Here is a 19,253-nt window from a genome sequence, read left to right as displayed (position 1 = left end):
GAGTTACTCGCTTTCTCTTCAATCTCCGAAACTTAATCATGCACTCACATTTCCATACAAAATAATTGTCTTCCTAGACACTGGTATTTGAAAGTATTTTATAATTTTAAATACTGGTAATAATTTTAAAAAGTTGTTAGTAAGCTTGGTTGGATTTCAATGTTGCTTACGATGTGGAACAGAGAAACAAAATGGTGGTTTTAATAATAATAAAAGAAAGGCTACTATGATTGTGTATGTAGTCGTTTCGGTAATTTAGAAGTAACACATTGCATTTGTTAATGTCATGTTGTGCATGTGAATATTGTAAGCAATAAATCGTACCATTTACCAAATTGCCAGATCACTCTACAATTCCCCCACACAGAACCAAAACACAGCAACATGTGGAAGACTTGCAGTCACGTGTATCACAGATCTCTTAACAAAACAAATTCGTTTCAACGATACATGATTGAGAACTCCAACGTCCAATTAGAGCTCCGAAATCGGGTAGCAACATTGTAAACAGTGAACCTCTGGCCAATAAAAATAAGCGAGTAGGCGTTACACATTCCATTGAAGAGAGAATTTTTACTTCCGTCAATAATTCTGAGAGAATGAAAAACAAAAGTGTTATTTGTCGCAGATAGTTTGTAAACCGTTATCTTATAAATAATAATATAAGCGTTTTCATTTTATGCTGAAAACCCTTAGATAAAGCCTGATGCTGCCTTGCTTTTTTGTTTTTCTTGCAGTCCGCCAATGCTGGCTTTTGTTTTTGTAAGAAAGATATATATAGCTGCTTGAAGCCTGGACGCGATGTTTTTGTGAACGACAGTAACCAGTGTATTTTTAAGTACTACAGTAGTTTGCTTCAGGGCGCAAATTTGACATTTTTTGACAAGTTTGATAATAATCGTAACAGGTACGGTGCAATAAATTCATATTAACATGACTTTACCTCGTCCAGCTAAACCTGTCATTTCCTGTGGACGGAAATTATAAAGATAGCTATTAATTTTTTTTTCTTCGTAGAAATTGGATTGGTAGGTGAAGGATGCCATTCTTGGGTCAGGATTGGAGGTCTCCAGGATGGAGTTGGATAAAAACCGAGGATGGCTGGAAACGCTTTGAGTTATTTAGCCATGAATTAGAAGACAACAATAACAACCTAGACATGAAAGAGTAAGTTGCAACCTTTTGTTTAAAAATAATTGATTAATTTATTGTTGTGAAACACAGTTGTACACATTTTGACTTCCTAAAACACACGGCTCACTAAACGGATATTATAACGAAAAATCAATTTGTGATTAACTCAATGTGAGCCGCATAGTTAACTGAATCAACGTGATCAGTTGTTGCAAATGTAGCTCTCCTTGCTTGAACATCACTTGTCTTTTGCCTAGGGTTGACACAGTTATCTCAAGTGAGGGCGCATAACGTGAAAAGTACTGTACACTAGCAGCAAACTTGAAATCTGCACATGGAGGCTGTTCAACAAATGAAAAGTCCAGTCACACCTCAATACAATGCCCAAACAGCAATGTTGTCACTTAGACTTTAGGTTGAGTAACACCTTATTTTGTTATTACAGCTCACACGCATCCATAGACACAGAAACGATGTAACTTGTATATGCAGTACTATTCAAATCTATCCACTGTCTCATGGTGCATACCCTTGCACCTTTAGCTCCATTATTAGAACCACCATCTAATTGTGATGAAAACTTGCTATGGACACAATACAGCACAGGTCCTGTGAGTACCAGAATTTACTTTTTAGGTTGTAATTTGCTGGGCTAAGGAATGCTTTGATTAAAAGGGGAGACAGTCAGTACTGTACAGAATAAGTGGTTGATGTTAAAGGCCATGAACAGTTTTTGTGTGTTACAAAGTACAGCAATGAAAACTAAAATATGTGAAACAACCAATTTAAGAGCGCTTTTTCTTAATACTACAGGTAGTTCTAGTTTTGTAAACACTTTGACAATATGGTCCAATGCCATTGTGTGGTTGTTTTAACATTTTCACATCAGTTTTATATATCAGTTGCAGGACATGTAACATACCTAAAATAAAAACAAGGAAGCGGTCTGACTGCAAGTAACTTATCTTTTCATTTGACTGTTCCTGTTTGTAGATACATAATTTGTCAAACAGAATAAGTTAGAAAGTATATAGTGAGTATATTTGCTCTGGATGTTATGTCCGTTTCTGCTGCATTGCCTTTAACCCGGGATCATAAAGTATTAGTAGCACAAGGGACCAGATCTGAAAATTGAAAATGACATTGTGTCTTAGTATAGTAACCCTGTACAATCCCTCTGCCCCATGGCTAGCACATATTAAAATATTATAGTTGTAGAACAAATGTCCACTATCTGCTTGAGTACATATGGCCTCCAGCCAAGCTTAGTTTAATGCTTGCCAAAGGTGCCCTAGCTTTTTAGATTAGGCCAAATTAAAAAAAAAAAAAAAAAGTGTGGTTCGGGTTACGCTGTGAGAAAAAAAATAGGGTAGGTAGATAAAACTTTTTATTTTATTTTTTTATTTCCTGAATAAGCAGTATGAGCATGGTAAAAGTGGCAAGTGCTATTTTACGGTACAGTACATTGTCATCCTGCTTCAGTCTCCAACCATCTCCCCTTTCTCCACCTCACAGCTGGCTCAGTCTCATTTTGAGGGTGCATCTTCAAACTTTCCACCAACCTTGTTTTACGCTATAGGCAGGTAGCTCTAAGGAATGAAACCACTGGGACTAAAATATAGCAGCATCATTATTGCAACACTTAATGACTGTCAGTAAATACTTTTCTACACTGTGAAAAAATATTGCCGTAATGAAATTTTTGTAGTAGAGGAAAAAAAAGAAAAGAGACGAGTCTCCTATTAAAAATAACAAATCTGGAGTAATTGTTATTTTGATGGAATTCAGAAAATAACAAAATAGATGTGGCAATTAACAATTAAGTGAAGTCAGAGTTTTAGCTTTAACTCTGGCTTTGAGTTTTTTGTGCATTATTAATATTATCATGGTACATGTGTTTAGACACTAAACAGCTTTTTTTTTTTTTAAAGAATGCATCCTTATTTATCTTAAACAAACATGCTTTGCAATGATGTATTTGCAACATTAATATCTGAAATCTGTCATATTTCAATTTTGACAAATGAAAAATGTTGGATTAACCAGGTCAAAGTGAACTAGTATTCATACAGTACAATTTAAAAAACATTGCAAATCCAAAAATCAATAAATTAACCCCCCCCCCCCCCCCCGTGATTTCCCAGCACAGCACTAGGCGCTGCAGAACACTGCCTGTAGAGCTGAATTAAAGCATTGTACAAAAATGCCTACACACAAAAACCCCAGAAGAATGTGCCCGTGACCATAGGGATTCCATTGTGGAAGACAGCAAAGGAAAGAAGGTACAACTTAAGTGTGCAAGTACTGTCCAGTTACTACTATACATATTTTGACAGAAAAAAAAGTTCAAGCATTTTAGAAAGTAACCAAAAACACAAATTTCATACAGTATATCAAAAACGAAAGCACAGAAAAAAACGATTTACATAAAACTGTTAGTAACGCCGCATTGCACAGGCTCAGTATGAAACACGGATATAGTGTTTTCAATAAAAGTTCTTTGCTCCTTCACTACAGTAACCTGTAATTATTGGGAGTTCCTTAGAACAGCATTACACCACCGGTTTGTAAATGCTGCCTACGGTATTTAATCTTAACTAACTGTCACACGGCTGGCTGAGTGATTACGTCAGACCCAGGAAAGGAAACACACACAGGACGGTGAAATGATGAAGGCGCTTGCTTGCGCCGGTTTATTGTAAATAAAAAGGTTGTACAAAACAGAAAACACGACTGAACAAACAAAACGGCGCGTTGGCTAAAGTAAATAGACAAACAAACACGGTGAATTTAAACAAGCAAGTATCGTGCTGGTCCTACCAGCACGCAATAGCAATTGTTATCTTTTTAGTTTCTCCTTCTCCACACTCGTTCTCCACTCACCGAACACACAACCCAGAGTGAGTAAAACGTGCACCTATATATACTGTTGTGCCGGGATTCAATTACTAATTAATTATTTACTTGAATCCCAACACGTGAATTAATTATGTGCAACCTCGTGCTCACATATTATATACTTTAAATGCACGTGAAGTGATATGCAATCCCGTGCCTAAATACAATTATACAGTACTGTGCAAAAGTTTTAGGCAGGTGTGAAAAAATGCTGTAAAGTAAGAATGCTTTCAAAAATAGACATGTTAATAGTTTATATTTATCAATTAACAAAATGCAAAGTGAGTGAATAGAAGAAAAATCTACATCAAATCAATATTTGGTGTGACCACCCTTTGCCTTCAAAACATCATCAATTCTTCTAGGTACACTTGCACACAGTTTTTGAAGGAACTCGGCAGGTAGGTTGGCCCAAACATCTTGGAGAACTAACCACAGTTCTTCTGTGGATTTAGGCAGCCTCAGTTGCTTCTCTCTCCATGTAATCCCAGACAGACTCGATGATGTTGAGATCAGGGCCCTGTGGGGGCCATACCATCACTTCCAGAACTCCTTGTTCTTCTTTACGCTGAAGATAGTTCTTAATGACTTTCGCTGTATGTTTGGGGTCGTTGTCATGCTGCAGAATAAATTTGGGGCCAATCATATGCCTCCCTGATGGTATTGCATGATGGATAAGTATCTGCCTGTACTTCTCAGCATTGAGGAGACCATTAATTCTGACCAAATCCCCAACTCCATTTGCAGAAATGCAGCCCCAAACTTGCAAGGAACCTCCACCATGCTTCACTGTTGCCTGCAGACACTCATTCGTGTACCGCTCTCCAGCCCTTTGGCGAACAAACTGCATTCTGCTACAGCCAAATATTTCAAATTTTGACTCATCAGTCCAGAGCACCTGCTGCCATTTTTCTGCACCCTAGTTCCTGTGTTTTCGTGCATAGTTGAGTCGCTTGGCCTTGTTTCCACGTCAGAGGTATGGCTTTTTGGCCGCAAGTCTTCCATGAAGGCCACTTCTGACCAGACTTGTACGGACAGTAGATGGGTGTACCAGGGTCCCACTGTTTTCTGCCAATTCTGAGCTGATGGCACTGCTGGACATCTTCCAATTGCGAAGGGAAGTAAGCATGATGTGTCTCATCTGCTGCAGTAAGTTTCCTTGGCCGACCACTGCGTCTACGGTCCTCAACGTTGCCGGTTTCTTTGTGCTTCTTCAAAAGAGCTTGGACAGCACATCTGGAAACCCCTGTCTGCCTTGAAATTTCTGCCTGGGAGAGACCTTGCTGATGCAGTATAACTGCCTTTGTGTCTTGTTGCTGTGCTCAGTCTTGCCATGGTGTATGACTTTTGACAGTAAACTGTCTTCAGCAACCTCACCTTGTTAGCTGAGTTTGGCTGTTCCTCACCCAGTTTTATCCCTCCTACACAGCTGTTTCTGTTTCAGGTAATGATTGTGTTTCAACCTACATATTGAATTGATGATCATTAGCACCTGTTTGGTATAATTGTTTAATCATATACCTGACTATATGCCTACAAAATCCCTGACTTTGTGCAAGTGTACCTAGAAGAATTGATGCTGTTTTGAAGGCAAAGGGTGGTCACACCAAATATGGATTTGATTTAGATTTTTCTTCTGTTCACTCACTTTGCATTTAGTTAATTGATAAATATAATCTATTAACATGTCTATTTTTGAAAGCATTCTTACTTTACAGCATTTTTTCACACCTGCCTAAAACTTTTGCACAGTACTGTACATTTTAAATCACACGTGAAACACAGACCCGTTTATATCCCGTGTACCAATGCCTATACACCAACATTAACACACCACATGCAACATACAACTTAGAAGAGCACACGGACGGGGCACATTGCCACACTAACCTAGATTGTTTTTTGTTTTGTTTTTTTTAAAAGGAAACTTGGGAATTTGTTCTATATGCTTCTGGATGACATTGAGTCAGTACAATCAGCTAGAGTTCAATTATTTTTTACTTTTCAACAGCCTATATGTCAAATGTTTTTCAATTTTACATGTTTAAAAGTGGCAGTCCAAGTGACTTGGGACTTGTATTTAGAGCTGTGGCAGCATTGTTGGTATCTTGCTTGTTTTTTTTAATCTGACAGATTTGGGTTTTCACATTTGGGATTCTGACTTCTTATTACTGTTACAGGACTATTCTCTTTTCAAATGAAAAACACGTCACGCATCACCTTAGATTTTTAGTATCATTAATGAAAAAACACAATAAAAATGTAATGCGGTATATCTCTTTTGCTTTACAGTGTATTATTTTCTTTGTCCCCATAACATCCTTTATGTATCCCCCCAATATTATGGCTGCATGGGTATTGTGAACTTATTTAATGAGTTTAATATCTTTAGTTAAATATTTAAAAATCAAGCTTAATCTAGTACATTTAAAATTTAGGCTAATTTCCAAGACAATATTATTCAGTCCTTCAGACTTCATTTCATAGATAAAAAATAAAGACCTGGATTAGCACTGTGGTTTGCTTTTGAAATTTGTTAAATTGCTTAATTGCTGTTAGATTTTAGTGGTCAGCCAGTTCATTATGTAACAGAACAGCTGCCACTGCATCAGTCAGTTGCAAGGCCTTAATTCAGTGTTTGATTTATTGCATATTGTTGAACACTTTTGCTGATAATTTGCATGCTTGCCTTTTGTGTAATTTATTTGATGAATAGGGGTAAAACATGTAGCCTACAGTGTTTGTATCACAGGCTTATCAGCTTTGAAAATGTTAATTTGCTAATAGAGTACAGGTGAAGGATGTTTGTTTTAATGCCACTGGTACATATTTCATTCTAACCTGTGGTACAGAACAGAAATACAGAATTGGTCAAACAGTTTTTTTTAGATATTCAGCTGAGGTATTTCTCATGCAAAATGACCTGTACAGTACATATTTGTTTTAATATATAACATAAATTATTATATTAATGCCTATTGAGAGGGTGCTTTTTGTCATTTGTACCGTTCTGCATTTAGCAGTTGCTGCCATGGACTGATCACACTGGCTGATAAAATTTTATTTATTTTTTTTATTTAGTAGTTGGCAGTTTTTTGCTATTTTCTCCCCAATTTAGTAGTGTCCAATTATTTAGTTTAGCTCAGCTCACCGCTACCACACCTGCGCTGACTCGGGAGGGGCAAACACAAACACACACTGTCCTCCGAAGAGGGTATTAGCTGCCCGCTTTTTTACACGCTGCAGACTCACAGACTCGCCATGTAGCCACGCTACAGCGTCGGAGGACAACACAGCCCTGAGCAGCTTGCAGGCAAACCCGCAGGCGCCCGGCCAGACCACGGGGGTGGCATGGTGGACCGAGGACACCCTGGCCGACCTAACCCTCCCTCCCCCGGGCGGTGCTTGGCCAATTGTGCGCCGCCCCCTGGGAGCTCCCGTCCTCGGTCGGCAAAGGAATAGCCTGGATTCGAACCGGCGACGTCCAGACTATAGGGCGCATCCTGCACTCTACGCAAGTGTTTTTACTGGATGTGCCACTCGGGAGCCAAAATGACTGCTTTATGGATAATGTTGACCTTATGACAGCTTCTTTCAGGAAGATAATGCACCTGTCCGTAGTGCTGCATGTGTGAAGTATCACACGCAGTCCATCAATTCACAAATGTGTCTGTTTTGAAGACTGTAGGGAATTACAAATACTACCATGGCAGAGCCATAATCTGTAATCTTGTGCTCTGTGCCCATTCATTTGTTGATGTAAACAGTTTTTATTTATTTGACATGTAGGTCAATTACTTTAGTGATTGAATAGGAAACTGTCAACTGTACAGTGCATTTTGATATCAGATTAGTATGGGACATTTCCCACTGTTTGTGGCTAAATTTAATTGACTAGTGCTTTTATTTCAATTTGGAAACAGGTAGTGCTGAACAATATGCAGCAATTGTACCTCTTTTTTCAGTACAGTATGAAAAAGAGGTACCATTGCACTCTCGGATTAAACTAATCCTGGTTGCTGCTTAAATAGGATTAGTTAAAAGTGAAGATAATTTAGCAGAATAGATACACAGAGATTCAGCATCTCTTTTCCGGGATGATGATCTTGCCAATTAATAAGGATAGTGGCATTGAAGACTTATTAAGCTACGCCAGAATTTTATTAGAATATAGGCATATAGAATATACATTTTATTAGAAATTGATTCAGTACCATCAGCTTCCAGCTCTAGCAGGCTTGTATCAGACAGTAGACGCCCATTGGAATGTCACAGAATCAACTGAATCAAATTTAAAATTAATCTGCGCAAGTACCAGCTTTTTTTATTTTGACTTGGCATATTGAAAGCTCAGTTCACATCTATTGGACAGCAAATACTAAACAGAGACACCGCTGGTCCAAATGTATTGTATTATATTATCAATACTTTGCATTGATGAAAGCAACCAGTTCTGTGCTTGCAATTGCTAAATTGTGCTCATTCTAAACTCTACAGCAAACTATGTCATATAAAGCACATTTGTTTTACATATTCCTTTTTTATTTTGAGAACGTGATGCCCTTTTAAATTTCAAAATTATTTATATTGTAAATAACACACACTGACCAATGTTCTGTATATTATGTATCCAATTAGGTTACAAGATGAAAATAAAGAAAATCTGTTTCCAGGTGAAGATTGTGAAGTTGTAGCCAAAAAAAGAAAAAAAGATCATTTCAACAACAATACAAAATCTCATTGTAAGTATTTGTAAATTTTAAAAAGGGGTTAGTGCAAACTTCCTTCACTAACACTGGTTCTTTCTCTAAGGAATACATTTTAATTAAAGTGCTGCTCTTCTAATCACTTTTAAAAATGAACTAATGAAGAAAAAAAAAAAAAACACTGTGAAAAAGAATCTTCGAGGTTTAAACTTTAATTTCGGTGCTCATCTGTATTCTGCGATCCTTATGGTCGAGGACTGTCATGCAGAAAAATGAACCGTTTCGTCACAATATTTTACAAAGCTGCCGCCATCATATTTCAGAGATAGTGACTTCATATTGTAATATTGTATTTACTAGTGATGAGCACCAATATCGGTATGTTGATATGATATCAATGATGTTCAAAATGATAATAATTTCCATGTCGTAATATGTGGGATTTAAATTCTCGTATGGAAAGCTTGCAGACATACTTTTTATTGCTAATACTGCTACAATATAAACACAGTATTCTCAAGTTTACTTTATATTAAGATACACTAAACCCTATACACACACCAATCATTGTCCGTCTCGTAGGCAATTAAACACCACACACTAAAGTATTATTTAACCATTTTATTCCATTGATTGCTGTTTAGTTACCAAACGATATTTGTATGCTGCATTAAGTTTGGCCGTCCGTAGAGTGTTCCTGTATTTAATACTTTTAGAGGTGTCATGGGTCAGCATTTATACGCAGAGCAGTTTAACATTCAGTTTAACATAAAATTACTAACCCCGAAGTCTGTGCGCAGTGTAGAATGGAAATGATCGCTTTTTGATTTGGATGATGATGGATTCATAGAAGATAACAAGACCTTGTTTTCCTCCATGGATATTATGAACCAAAGCACCACTAAGTTTAAAGAGTAAGGTTCTGATAAACATAGCGTTCTAAGTTCCCAGGTGTTGCTACAACGGTTTAAATAACGTACCTGTCATTTTTCAGGTAAGTTTTTTAAACAGTTGTAGCATCACGTGGGGAAATGTAACGTTCTGTTTTTCACAACCCCACAATTTACTCTAAGTAAGTTATTGCTTTTCATATGTAAATAGCCGTTTACGTCTGTTATGTTAACGTTAATATTATCTATCGATATCGAAATACATGCACGATATCGATATAAAATGTTCATATCGTTGCCCACCATAGTATTTACCATTTAAGAGGACACAAAAAATAGGAAATGGATGAAATATGTAGCTCTGGATACATTTCAAATTTTGTGATCTAACCGATTTCGTTTTCTGTCTATTAAGTTTTCTATCAGGAGAAGTGGATTTATGTTCAAAAGGAAAGTACAAGAGAAGTGAGTATTCCAATATAAATAAATGTTCCAAGCTTTTATTTTAATGTAAATCCAATATATGAAGTCTAACATTCTGCTGTTAATCCTGTTTACAGAGACATGGTTACTGTACCTTAGGAGAAGCTTTTAACCGCTTGGATTTTTCTAGTGCTATACAAGATATCCGAAGATTCAACTATGTTGTTAAAGTAAGTGGTTATTTGTTATGTTAAATACAACAGGTTGCTTTTACTTTTGTTTATTTGATTAAGACAGGTTGAAATCAATATAGAACTTTTAATACCATTAAAGCTACAGATTATTGCAGCATAGTTTACAGCAAGTCCCTCAAACACAGACAAGAGGAATCCTCAGATCAGTATTTTTCGTGACTGTAATAATTGCAACAATATGCACAAGTGCTTTAAAAAAAATACTGACATCTGTATGTTGCTGAGCCTCCTGCTAACATTTTAGTAAAAGTAAAACATAGAATTTATTTAAACAAACATAGTTCCTGTAGAAGTTTCTCTTGTTTTCACATATAAACATATGTTTTGTTTGTTTTTTAGTTGTTGCAGCTGATTGCAAAATCCCAGTTAACATCTTTGAGTGGAGCTGCTCAAAAAAACTACTTCAATGTTCTGGAGAAGATTGTTCGAAAGGGTAAGACTTCCCATTACTATATTTACTATATTTGTTTTTTGTAAATCACTTCTTCAAAATTAACTTTTCATATTTACCAGGTTATATAAGCATGTATGCTAAATGTGTAAAAAAAAAAAAAAAATATATATATATATATATATATATATATATATATATATATATATATATATATATATATATAATATATATATATATATATTTAAAGTTTTTCTGTTTTTCTTTTTTCGTGATTGTATGCAGCACTAATTTTAGTTGCTAATGAATGCAAAAGTTTTCCTCAGTATTCCATGAGTAATGTGGTTTGCTCAGAATTTCATGTGTAGCCTTCAGGCTTCATTATACCAGTTGAAATGGTTAATTCTGAGGCCTTTACAATATTAACTGTATTTTTTTCTATTTTTTTTCCAAGATTGTTAATCTGTGGGTTTTATGTTGTATCAAGCTTTATATTACCAGCGGTGGACAATGTCGTGTTATGGGTATTTCCAATAGCCTAAATAATAACTTAATATTTTAAAAAATCTGCTCAGGCGAACATGTTTTGTGATGTTTGTTTTTCTACCTCTTGAATGTAAAAGAATAAAAGTACTGGGAACATTTGTATTTTTTAATTAGGATTTGAGAGCAGGTTTGTGTATTTGTTTGTTTCAATATTTAACTTACTTTAGGTCATAAAATGTATTGGCAAAAGTAAAAATACCTAGTTGGCTATATGTGTTAATGCTGAGCTATTTGTTGCTGTTTGTTCAGTAACTTGTTCACAGTGTGTTTATAAAGTTTATTCAAAGCCTCCTGGCTTTGTTAGAGAAGAGAGCACAGTGCCTGTGTTATTGTGATGTGCTGAAATAAAGTTGATTAAATGAATCAGTCTGCATCCAGTGGTTTGAGTTCTACAACTTGTCATTCAAACTGGAGACGGGTTGCTATTGCTGTTGTGGTTACCGTATTGCCGCTGACAGCAAACACTATTCTCAGATTTTTTTTTTTTTTTTTACTATACTAAATATAAATCGATAGATTGAACATATACAACACAAAATGTATATTTTTTTATAAATTCAAAAGGAAATAACATTTGGTGAGTGCTTGTTCAGGAAACTCTGATCATGGTGCATGTGTTATTTGTTTTGTAGTCCTAGAAGACCAGCAGAATCCTAGGTTGATCAAAGACCTCCTTCAGGACCTTGGTTCCACACTCTGTATTCTTATCAGAGAAGTAGGCAAGTCAGTTTTAGTGGGTAACATCAATATTTGGATCTTTCGCATGGAGACGATACTGAACTGGCAGCAACAGCTGAACAACCTTCAGATACCCAAGGTACAGCACATTAAACTTGCATTTCTGTTTATGGGCAATTTGGAAATTAGGTAATTGTAGTTTGATATTTGTGGTGAATTTACAAAAACAATATCTGACACAGAGCTAAAAATCTAAAAATCTAAAAAAAAAAAAAAAAATGCCAATGGGAATGTGGTCTTTTTAAAACATTTGTTTTATTATTTTTCTTAGTAAATGTCTCTTTGTATTTGTAGTGCGCTATTGAGATGTACCTGGCCCTGTGCGCACAAAGTGAATAAACTAAACTATTTTTTACATTATATTCAAAGAACAAAACAAAACCAATAATAATAATTAAAAAAAAAAAAAAAAACACACACACACACAGCTTACGTATGTTACAGAATCTATCAATGCACAGATTCCAATACATTGTTACATTAACTCTACTGTTCAGGGATCGGTGCCACAAACGGGAAATCCATTTATGTTATTTACTTTTAATATTCCCTTCTGTTGACAGATTACATAGATATCAAGGGCACTTTTTTTTTTTTTTTAGTAATGATTTATGTAAAAGTGTACTGGTAAATTAAAGCCTATACATAATTCATTTACACTTATGCATTCTCTGAGTTAATATTGGGAAAAAAATATGGATATTTGCTTTTTACCTCATTCAGTAACTCCATCCACAGTAATTCTGAATTGTTTTCATTTCAAATAATGAAGCATTGAACTTGTGTTTTAGTGGTACGGCAATTTTGTTTGGCATAATTATTTACATACCACAGTTTTCTCGTCTGTTTCCTCAAAGTAATTCCAGACGTAACTTTGCTCATTCCTTTGTTTAGAGATGCAATTTTATATAAAAAAAATGCCTGGATAAGGGCGACTTACAGTTGTTACAAGATATCATATTATTTTTACATACAATTACCCATTCATACAGTTGAGTTTTTACTGGAGCAATGTAGGTAAAGTACCTTGCTCAAGGGTACAGCAGCAGTATCTCCACCGGGGATTGAACCCACAACCCTCCGGTCAAGAGTCCAGAGCCCTAACCACTCCTCCACACTGCTGCCCTTTCTTACCCCATGTGGACTGAACCATGTCAAGCCAACTGCAGCATGAACACACAGTGTACCAATGAAGCGCCAGATCGACCAAGAATAAAAACCTACCCCCTTGTCAATCTTTCTGTGCACCAATTAGAAAAACTACTTGGTGGCAATCACCAAACCCCTTCTTTTTTATAATATCTGCCCTTACTGTGGCATCACAGAAATTGGAAACGTGACCGGCTGCTGTATATGATGTTTTTTGGTGAAATTTGTCATGTGACCGATTATACGTCTAGCATATTATTCAATGTCTTTAGAGTTTATACTTTTTTAAATATTTAAAATTCCAATCTCTAGTGAAGAGGGACACTGGTAATGAATAGAAATCTGTTTACAGACATATGGACATGTTTGCATTTGATTGATGAAGAGAAGATAGAAAAATCCAAGCTAAACAAGGTTCTGCCACAGATGAACAAGCTGAAACTTTCAGCATCACTATGTGCCTGAACTGGAGCTATCAATTGATGTGGGAATGATTCCAGCGAAAAAAAATTTTAGAGTTCAAACAGTATGTGAAAGATAAACCTGTGAAGTTTGGGATCAAATATTTTCAGCGTTGTGAATCGTTCAGTAGGTACGTTTTACATTTTGAGATTTACACTGGGGCTGAGAGATTTTGGTCTTGTGGGAAAAACGGGGGGGCGTGGTTTACAGACTAGACTTCTGCCGTGCACTTCAAGTTTGATTTTTTTTTTTCTTAATGTAAAAATAACACTGTTAAAGCTACAAATCATGCAAAACAATTGAGTACGGCATATACCTGGACAATTTTAATTATTTTAGAAGCATTAATGTTTCTAGAAAACAAATTGCATAAGACAAAAGACTAGGCCTAATGTGCAAAGGTTTAATAGTACATACATTTAAAGTTATCATTTAAAGCTGGCTCTTTGAGCTAAAATATATATATATATATATATATATATATATATATATATATACACATATATATATATACATAAGTATTGAGACCTCTGACCAATTCTCTCATATTACTGAATTACAAATGGTACATTGAAATTTCGTTGTTTGATATTTTATTTTAAAACACTGAAACTCAATCAATTATTGTAAGGTGACATTGGTTTTATGTTGGGAAATATTTTTAAGAAAAAGAAAAAACTGAAATATCTTGCTTGCATAAGTATTCAACCCCCACACATTAATATTTGGTAGAGCCACCTTTCGCTGCAATAACAGCTTTAAGTCTTTTGGGGTAAGTATGTACCAGCTTTGCACACAGTGTCGAAGTGATTTTGGCCCATTCTTCTTGGCAGATTTGCTCCAGGTTGTTCAGGTTGGCTGGACGACGCTTGTGGACCGCAATTTTCAAATAGTTCCACAGATTCTCAATGGGATTGAGATCAGGACTTTGACTGGGCCACTGTAGGACATTCACCTTTTTGTTCTTGAGCCACTCCAATGTTGCTTTGGTCTTGTGCTTGAGATCATTGTCCTGCTGAAAGGTGAATTTCCTCCCAAGCTTCAGTTTTTTAGCGGACTGAAGCAGGTTCTCTTACAGTATTTCCCTGTATTTTGCTCCATCCATTTTTCCTTCAATTTTAACAAGATGCCCAGTCCCTGCTGATGAGAAGCATCCCCACAGCATGATGCTGCCACCACCATACTTCACTGTAGGGTTGGTGTGTCTTGAGGTTGGCCTCTCTGTGGCTTCTCTCACAAGTCTCCTTCTTGTTTGAGCGCTGCGTTTTGAGGGACGGCCTTTTCTTGGCAGTGCCTGGGTGGTGTGATGCAGCTTCCACTTCCTGATTATTGATCCAGCTGTGCTCACTGGGATACCAGTGTCACCTTACAATAATTGATTGAAACAGAATGAAATTTCAATGTACCGTTTGAAATTCAGTAATATGAGAGAATTGGTCAGGGGTCTGAATACTTTTGCAAAGCACTGTATAGAAGAAAGAAAGAAAGAAAAGTTTGTTTTTTTAAATCTTTTAAACCTTTTGTGTACATTTTTTAAAAACATTTTCTTTCATATGCCTTCAATTTTGTACACTGCAGTTTTTTTGCATTCTTTGCAAACACTTTCGTTAATGCATCAGTTAAGGTTGATACTAAAATGACAAAAGTAGGGAAATGCGATGTTAGGGTTTTTAACCCTTGCTCTGCATCCCCTCCCACCCCCTTACAAGCAGTGGAAGGTGCAAGGCAACACAAGCAGCCATAGACAGCCATCATCAGTTAAGACAAACAACATACAACTCTGCAGATAACACAAGAGACATCCATCATCAAACACTGGACAATACAGAACATACTGGTATTACAGCACAATGTATACAGCCCAACTGTGATGGTGATCCCTCTCATTAAACTGTATTCTGTTGCTCATCCAGTATGACACTGAAAAACTCTTTGTTGATACGTGTTGTTGGTGCTGCCCTCTCAAACTGACATGACACAGCACATCCCATGTAAACATAGTTTCATAACAGTGTACTTCATACACTTCAATTTTTGCAGGTAACTTATCATTGTGTCATACATCTGTTGCATGGGTGTCCTGTTCTTAAAGTGCTCCCATTCCCCCTGTGCATGTTACTATGACTGCTAATGCCGGCCCATCACCCCTTCCTCCCTTGCAAAAGGCTGTATTATGCCATTAAACATCTGCAATTCCATACAGCAGAAAGTTATGTTCGGACATATTCATATTACAGCACTGTTGGTAGTCCTTTTTGTGTCTCACGATTTACCATAACACTCCAAGCATGTGGATGCCACACTAGACGTTGATCATGGCAGTGGAATTCGTAGAGGTACAGTGTGATGTTGGTGCCACTATTATGCATCTGTCTCCTACTAGACCTGCATAAGCAGTGTCCAGATATTCATGACCCCCCCACACACTGGCATGGCAGTAGACCTCATACACCTAGTGGACCATGGTGACGGATGTCTCTTGTGTTATCTGCAGAGAGTTGTATGTTGTTCGTCTTAACTTATGATGACTGTCTGTGGTTGCTTGTGTTGCCTTGCCCCTTCCACTGCTTATAAGGAGGTGGGAGGGAATGCAGAGTTAGGGTTAAAACCCCTAACATTGCATTTCCTTACTTTTGTGGTTTTAATACCAACCCTAACTGATGCATTAACAAAGTTTTTTGCAAAAAATGTCCTTACTTTTTGAGAATATGTTTATAGCTAGAAAGCCTATATATTCTATTGTAGAGTACTAAAAGTAAAAGTGGCTATATTTGTAAGCTTGAGTGAACACTTCACAGGTGCATATATGCTAAACAATGACACAGGTTTATATATAATACACATTTAGTTTTTCATCACCTATTTAGCTTTTCAATACTTCAGTGTGTTTAAATTATAATCAAGATGTGTTTTTTATCTGTTGCCTGTAGGCATTTAATTATGTTAAATTCTTAATTTTTTACAGTGTAAGTTGTTCTCTAGACTTCAACACATGTATTTGTGGTATTCATAAGAGTAGGTAAAGACGGACAAACAGAGTGCATACAACCCTATATTCTGATACTCTTAATAAAGAATATTGTAACCAAGTTTGATCACAATCAGAGATGTAGTTCTCTACATATATTTACCAGTGTTTCACAATCCAGTCCTGGGGGCACACTAATGGCCCAGGTTTTTCCAACCAACACATAATAAATTATTTTAAAATCTGCACTGCTTTAGGTTCTATTTAAAACACTCGCATGTTCTGGGACCTAAATAGACCGTGGGAATTATTAATTGTGCTGCGTGCACCACCAGTCTACTATTTTTCCCCCTTTTTGAATTTGATTGTCGTGCAGGCATAATTGTTAAATATAAACTGGGTTTCTCGTTTGCCTATGATGACACATTACGAGTGCGAGAAAAAAAAGAAAGAAAACTAAAGGCCACGATACACTATGCAATTTCGGTGCAATCCGTCTGCATGATTGCACGCAGTCGCGGTTGTTCGCTCCAGGTGCAATAGGGTGCGATCGGATGTGATGCGCTATATATAGAGGGTGTTTGGAAGCGGGAATGAGAGTATTTGTATACGCCTATTTCGTATTTTGCCATGCACATAGAATATACAGCGTGTGTACTTTTGTGTTTGTAAACATCTCTGAATGTGTTTATTTTACAGAATGTATTAAGGATTTATTTTTTGTTTTTAATAAAAAAAAATTTAAAAAAATCATTCATTGTTATTTTTGCATAAATATCATCATCCAGAGCACTCGTACTTTCAGTTTAGGACTGTTTCGTCGTTATTTTATACATTACCGAAGTACGAAAGGTGAAATATTTGTTGGGGTTTTATGTTTAAAATGTTAAACACTCAACACGTATACACGTTACTAAACCCCACAAATAACTCACCTTTTGTACTTTGCTTGGATTAATTTGCTAACATTTTCTTGGTTAGCTACTTGATTGATTACTTTGTAGTTTTATTTCCCCTTCCAGTATTTTTATTAAAATGTTTAAATTGACCAGGTGCTTGTAAACTTGTCCGGTCATAGAAAACTTTTACCAGTTTACCACAGTTTCACGTGTATGACTATGAGAACAGGAGCAGAGTAGGAAATTGCTTCTCCGGCTCTCTCCTGTCAAGTTCAAGTTCTTTCCTGTCAGTGTAGATGTTGTCATGTGATTCCTTCTTGCTCACTGATTGGATACTTGTGCAGGACGATCGCATCTGATTGCATGAAAATAGAGCCCCGCTTGATAGCTTGCAATAGGATGTAGTCTGATCGAGCCCGATTGCACGGTGCAATAATGATGCGATAACCATGCAACCACGGGCTGCAATCCGATCGCATGCGATCAGATTGCGCCGTGTATTGTGGCCTTAACAGGGAATTAAAGAGCATTGTTTTAATACTGTACATTTAGTCTTCTTTACATTTAAACAAATGCATAAAGTTTAATACAGGACGAATACGTTTTGTATCATTAACTGGAGCAAAACAGTTTGTGTCATTGTCCTAAAAAAGGCATGAATTGTTGACTGATGAGAGCTATCAATTAGGCTTTTTTTTAGGTATTTTTTCTTTGTGTGCATTTGTATAAGACTGTTAAAGAAGAAAAATTTGGTGACATTGGTGTTTTGTAACTGAGCTGTATCCCGTTACAACCGCCCACGCAGCATTTGACAGGCTGCACAAAATGTCAGTTTATCAGCCGAAGTGATTATTGGTTGTTAGTTGCATTGGAATTTAATTATATCCTGTGATTACTTAGTAAAGCCCGGCCATGCAGCATTTGACAGGCTGCACAAAATGTGACAAAAAGCAGGTTTGTGAGATGATTTTAAGAGATCTAATTTCTCAAAGAACCTATTGTACATGGCGAGTGGTTTTTTGAAATATTGGGATAATTAACGGGGTATGATATTAAGCGAGGTATTAAGATAAAATGGGTTCATCTGTGTATATATAACGTATTTTTATCTATTGGCATTCCATCAGAGTTAGGTTTTTCTGTAATTTGGAATTGCTTTGTTTTATATCTTGAGCTAAAAATATGTATTGTTTGTGCACCTGCTGTGTGTTTTTTTAAATTGAGCTTTACGGGTTTTTTTTTTTTTTTTTTGTTACTGTGTTTTGTGTTGTATAGCGCTTTGAGATGCTCTGCATTTATGCGCTATATAAATTAAAGAATAATAATAATAATAATAATATTATTATTATTATTGTTGTTCAGTATTTCATGATTATACTAATGATGACCCAGATCTTTAAAGTGTCTGAAATGAAGTTGTGAAACTGCAAAGGATGTGCCAGAGACACAAATCTGTACTTTTGAAATACATATGCATTGGTAAAACAGCATTTTTAAATGGGGAAAAGTTGCAAAATGTTTTTTATATTATTTTTATATTATTTCTAAGTTTAGCCAATAAAAAGGCTGTCCTTAATCACATGACTATCGTTAGTCTCCTCGACCTAAAAAAAAAAAAAAGGTAATTCAAGATATTAGAAAATTCACTGTTCAATATATGTTTTAATACCAGTTTTACCATACTGCTAATACCAGAATTGTTTTAGGGAATCCCTCTGTGTCATATACATGAATTCAAATTATGTGAGGAATACTATCCACCACCCACCAAACACAAACACAACTGAACTTGAGT

General features: G+C 36.2%; 1 protein-coding gene across 2 annotated transcripts in view; it reads left to right on the top strand.

Moving 5' to 3' along the window:
• The first annotated feature begins 544 nt into the window (after window positions 1–544).
• LOC117403087 (F-box only protein 25-like) overlaps window positions 545–19,253 on the top strand; it is a 32,823-nt gene continuing 14,114 nt past the window's right edge. For both annotated transcript variants that reach the window (XM_034004998.3, XM_034004997.3), the window contains exons 1-7: window positions 545–907; window positions 1,018–1,167; window positions 8,671–8,774; window positions 10,044–10,093; window positions 10,189–10,281; window positions 10,645–10,738; window positions 11,875–12,059. In XM_034004998.3, coding sequence (XP_033860889.1) covers window positions 1,040–1,167; window positions 8,671–8,774; window positions 10,044–10,093; window positions 10,189–10,281; window positions 10,645–10,738; window positions 11,875–12,059 — 654 coding nt within the window. In that variant the 5' untranslated portion in view covers window positions 545–907; window positions 1,018–1,039. The remainder of the gene's footprint in view (window positions 908–1,017; window positions 1,168–8,670; window positions 8,775–10,043; window positions 10,094–10,188; window positions 10,282–10,644; window positions 10,739–11,874; window positions 12,060–19,253) is intronic.

This window comes from Acipenser ruthenus, chromosome 5 (assembly GCF_902713425.1).
Source record: "Acipenser ruthenus chromosome 5, fAciRut3.2 maternal haplotype, whole genome shotgun sequence".
Taxonomy (NCBI): Eukaryota; Metazoa; Chordata; class Actinopteri; order Acipenseriformes; family Acipenseridae; genus Acipenser; species Acipenser ruthenus.
Note: the sequence above shows the minus strand (reverse complement) of the source record. Positions and strands in the feature narration are given on the sequence as shown.